This window comes from Diaphorina citri, unplaced genomic scaffold (assembly GCF_000475195.1).
Source record: "Diaphorina citri unplaced genomic scaffold, Diaci psyllid genome assembly version 1.1 scaffold3487, whole genome shotgun sequence".
Classification (NCBI taxonomy): Eukaryota; Metazoa; Arthropoda; class Insecta; order Hemiptera; family Psyllidae; genus Diaphorina; species Diaphorina citri.
In genome coordinates, this window is record NW_007380893.1 from 1 (window position 1) to 5,083 (window position 5,083).

The window sequence follows — 5,083 nt, forward strand, 5'->3', positions numbered from 1 at the left end:
GAAAGAAATCGATTCTTCACCAAGAGGCAGAGCCCAGACCAAAACATAATGGAATTTGTTACGGAACTGAGAAATCTTGCCAAATCTTGCGAGTTCCCTGAAACCGATTCCATTGTCAGAGACATATTCATTTGCAATATGAGGAATGACTACAACTATGTCAAACAGAAATTACTGGAAGATGGAAATCTTACTCTTGAGAAAGCATTGGAAGTTGCCACAAGTCTAGTAGCTAGTCGAGAGCATGTCTCAATTTTGGAAACTGACAGTAATGAAATCAACAAGATATATCACCAGTCAAGAAATTTTAATCGAGGGAGATCATCTAGTCAAGATCACAGGAGTCAAGGTCATCAAAGGTCAGTCAGTCGTCAGTCAAATAAAAATGGTCAGTCAAGTCAAACTTCAAGTCAGTTGACTACATCATGTCAAAAGTGTGGACAAATTCACCGAGTCAGATGTCCAGCGTGGGGAAAAACTTGTGCTAAATGTGGAAGAAGAAATCATTTTGCAAAAATGTGCAAAATCATGTCAGTCAAAAACATTGGTGAACATTATGTCAATGAGGAACTACCAATTCAAGAATTTCATGTGGGAAGCATCCAGTCAGCTAACTCATGGGATATTGAAATGGAGATCAATGGTCAAGTCACGTCAGCCCAAGTGGATACTGGCAGTCAAGTTAACATCATATCAAGGTACATGTATTCAGTCTTAAATCTTAATTTAAAAAATATTTTGCCTTGTAATAATGTTAGACTAACCTCATATAGTCAAAATAGGATACCAGTCATGGGTACAGCCTTAATAAAGTGCAAAATTTTGTCTAGTCAAATAAATGTCACACAGTCTATAGAGTTCTTTGTTACAAGTATTGATCAAAAAACAATCTTAGGTCTGAATACTTGTGAAAAGTTAGGTCTTATCAAAAGAAATTTTCTTGTCAATAATTCTAATGATAATGACTATAGTCAACTACTAGAAAAATATGATCATTTATTTGAAGGAATTGGCCTTTTGCCAGGTTTGTACTCTATTCCATTTGACAAGTCAGCACCAAAGCACATTGACCCACCTAGGAAATGTCCTTTTAGAATAAAAGCCAAAGTCAAAAAAGAATTAGATTCCATGCTTGAACAAGGTATTCTGTCCAAAGTCAATGAGCCTTGTGACTATATTAGTTCAATAACATGTCCTGAGAAGGATGATGGTTCTTTACGTGTCTGTTTAGATCCACGGTTCATAAATAAATATGTAATCAGATCAAAGCTTAGCATACCTACCTTGGATTCACTTATCTCAGAAGTCAGTGGTTCTCAAATATTTTCTGTGTTGGATTTGAAGTCAGGATTCTGGTCTTTGAAACTTGATCCAGAAAGCTCTAAGCTTACAAGTTTCAATACTGAATTTGGAGTATTTTCCTTTAATCGTATGCCTTTTGGAATTTGTGTCGCAAGTGAAGTATTTCAACATGCACTTCAGCATCTATTAAGAGATATTCCCAACATTCAGATTTACATTGATGATATCCTAATTTTTGCCAAAGACAAAGTCCAACATGATGAAATCTTGACCAAAATTTTTGAAAAAGCCTCTGAAATTGGTCTCAAGTTTAATAAAAAGAAACTACAACTGGGGAAGTCAAGTGTTAAGTTCATGGGACATATTATCAGTAAAGATGGTGTGTTACCACAAGACTCCAAGATAAAGGCTATAGAAAACATGCAAGCTCCAACAAATGTCAAAGAATTACAAAGATTTTTGGGTGTTGTCAATTATCTAGGCAAATTTATGAAAAATTTAAGTCAATTAACAGTCAGTCTAAGGTCTTCTCTTAAGAAAAATACATCTTGGTCATGGACACCCAATCATCAAGCTGAATTTGAAAATCTTAAAAAGATTATCTCTTCAGTCCCAGTCTTAACCTATTTTGACCCTAATAAGCCATTAACTCTCTCTGTAGATTCTTCTTGTAGTTCAATGGGAGCTGTGCTCATGCATGGACAAAATCCAATAGCGTATGCATCCAAAAGTCTATCAGACTGTCAGCAACGCTATAGTCAAATTGAAAAGGAATTATTAGCCATTGTCTTTGGTTGTGTCAAATATCATTCCTATATTTATGGTCAGTCAGTGACTGTGCATACAGATCACAAGCCACTAATTTCAATTTTTAAAAAGTCTTTGTCGGATGTTCCATGTAGACTACAGAGAATGATGTTAAAATTACAGGGTTATGATTTAAATGTTATTCATGTGCCAGGCAAACACATGTATATAGCAGATACTCTTAGTCGAGCAAATATTAAAAATAATAATGAGTCTGAAGAAATTGATGAAGTTTTTAAAAAATTAGATAAAAATCTTAGAATTCATGGCAATTCTCTAATTCATTCGATTAATGTTTCAGACAACAAACTTGAACAAATCAAAGTGAAGACAGACAATGATCCCCAGCTGTCAAGAGTCAAGTGCTGCGTGTTGGATGGATGGCCGCCGAAGAACAAAGTGGACGATGACTTGAGACAATTCTACAGTTTCAAAGATGATCTGCACTTAGTTGATGGCATTCTATTCAAAAAGAGGAGCATCCTAATTCCTGCTAGTCTTCGGAAGGAAATGCTTCAACGTATGCACACGGGTCACTTGGGGATTCAGAAAACCAAACAACTTGTCAGAGGAGTAATTTATTGGCCAGGTATGAATGAAGATATTAGTCACATGATAGATTCCTGCCCAGTCTGTCTAAAATTCAGGAAATCTAATCAAAAGCAGCCATTACTACCTCATACCATTCCCAGTCTTCCATGGCAAAAACTTGGAATGGATTTGTTTCACTTTGAGTCAAAAAACTATCTAATCATGGTGGATTACTATTCCCAATATTTTGAGATCTGTTGTGTCAATTCATATAATGCCCAGACTATAATCACTCAGTGCAAAAGTGTATGGAGTCGACATGGTATTCCATGCCAAATTGTTTCTGATGGTGGTCCTCCGTTCAACTCGCAGGACTTTGCACGATTCTGTCAGTCATGGGACATTGAACATGTCAAAACTTCACCTCACTATAGTAAATCCAATGGTTTAGTAGAACGTACAATTCAGTCAGTAAAAAATATCATGAAAAAATGTAAAGAGTCAAATTCAGATGTTTATCTTGGTTTATTGCAATTTAGAAATGCTCCAAAAGCTGAAGGTATTGAGTCTCCAGCAAAATTGCTAATGTCTAGACAGTTAAGGTCTAATATTCCAACATCTGAATCGACTCTCAAACCTAGTCCTATAAACATAGAAAATGAAAAACAAAAAATGTACAAGAAACAAAGTAAAATGAAATTTCATTATGATAAGAAGGCAAAATTTTTACCTAAAGTCTACATAGGAGAAAAAGTATTGTTTAAATTGAATCCTAAGTCTCATTGGACTCCTGCTATAATTACTGAGGAAGTGATTCCAATGAGAAGTTACAGGGTTCAATCCCCTGAGGGTGTAACTTATCAACGTAACAGGGAACATATTTTAAAGAGTTCAAATTCATGTGAAAGTCCTAGTCCATCTCCTGAGAAAACCCCTAGTTCTAAAGGTTCAAATAAACCTACTCGAATAAGGTTTCAAGAAGATACTTCTGATACAAATTAATGTGCCTAATACACGTCCTGTGTCCTCTTTAAGGCCCAGGTCTATTCTTAAAGTTCCTGCTAGGAACATAACACAGCTGATGTTGGATTTCACCAATATTTATTCAGTCCTTAAAACTCCTGTTAAGCTAACAGCCTGTTAAGTTCCATTTAATTTGTACTGGCTTAACAGGGCTGTTAAGCAAACGGGCTGTTTGAGGCTGGAAAGAAGTTTGGTGAAAACCACCGTGAGATTTTTAACAATGACGGAGGTTTTACCCACCAACCAACCTCAGTGGTGCAGTTGTTAGCGTAGTGGACTTCGGACCTGGAGGTTGGTGGTTCGAGTCCAAGTCAAGACATATACTTTAGCGTAGTGCATTAAGCAGGGAACGACATTTGTGACAAGCATTTATGCTCAACACAATTAAAATTCCTAGGTTTTACCCACCATTTGGCGACAAGTTGCCGGCTTACTCACATTAACCTCACCCAGCCTGAGTGGGACCGGGAAAATCCAGCAGCACGCTATTGCCCAGATGATCACCCATCCGGATACTAACCACGCGCATCGTTGTTCAACTTCAGTGATCCCTTGAGATCTATTGCTTTCAACGTGCTATTGCCAATAGCCTCTTTGTTATTTGTTTCAGTATCCAGTGTGCTAACTTCCGTCTCGCTGGAGGACGTAAAACTGAGACAAAACCAGCCCTGTCAAGCCACAGACAATAACACTGGCTCTTTTGAGGGTACCTGAATGGGACTATGGTCAAGTCGCTTCGGTTCTTCTGGGTCATTTTGAGCCTCAATAATGGTAGGATGTATCGTCCATTCACGGTCCTTAATTTTTTCCTGCCTCGGTAGCGTAGTGGTCAAGACGCTCGCCTGGTAAACAGGAAGGCGTGGGTTCGATCCCAGCCGAGGCATGGAATTTTATCCTCATTTATTTGAGATTTTGACCACATAATAATGGAGCTCTCGGGCAGTGTTTCTTAATTGGTGTTCCGCGGAACCTAGGGGTTCCGCGAACTGACGGCAAGGGTTCCGCGAGATATTTTGGAAAAATCATACACTAGATAAAATGCAGTTTCAAACGGTATTTCTGCATGCAAAAAAGCATGCAGAAATACCACTCTTCCCCTAGTAATAAATAAAAATAAAATGTTATAAAAAATACTTGTATTTTTATAATAAGGGGGGTGGGGGGTGCAATCTTGAAAGTTCAGGGTTCCGCAAAGATGTTCACCTTTTGACTGCCTCGGTAGCGTAGTGGTCAAGACGCTCGCCTGGTAAACAGGAGGGCGTGGGTTCGATCCCAGCCGAGGCATGGAATTTTATCCTCATTCGTTTGAGATTTTGACCACATAATAATGGAGCTCTAAGGGTTAGGTGGTAGAGAACGCCTGAGGCGTTAACCTCGCCTAGTGGTTACCTTCCACTCAAGAGTCTATTATTATTATTAT

General features: G+C 38.0%; 1 protein-coding gene across 1 annotated transcript; it reads left to right on the forward strand.

Moving 5' to 3' along the window:
- The first annotated feature begins 564 nt into the window (after positions 1-564).
- LOC103520340 (uncharacterized protein K02A2.6-like) lies at positions 565-3,657 on the forward strand. The gene is made up of 2 exons (XM_026831498.1): positions 565-698; positions 2,411-3,657. Exons 1-2 carry the CDS (start codon positions 590-592, stop codon positions 3,640-3,642), a joined length of 1,341 nt encoding a protein of 446 aa, XP_026687299.1. The 5' UTR covers positions 565-589; the 3' UTR covers positions 3,643-3,657.
- The last annotated feature ends 1,426 nt before the right edge of the window (positions 3,658-5,083 follow it).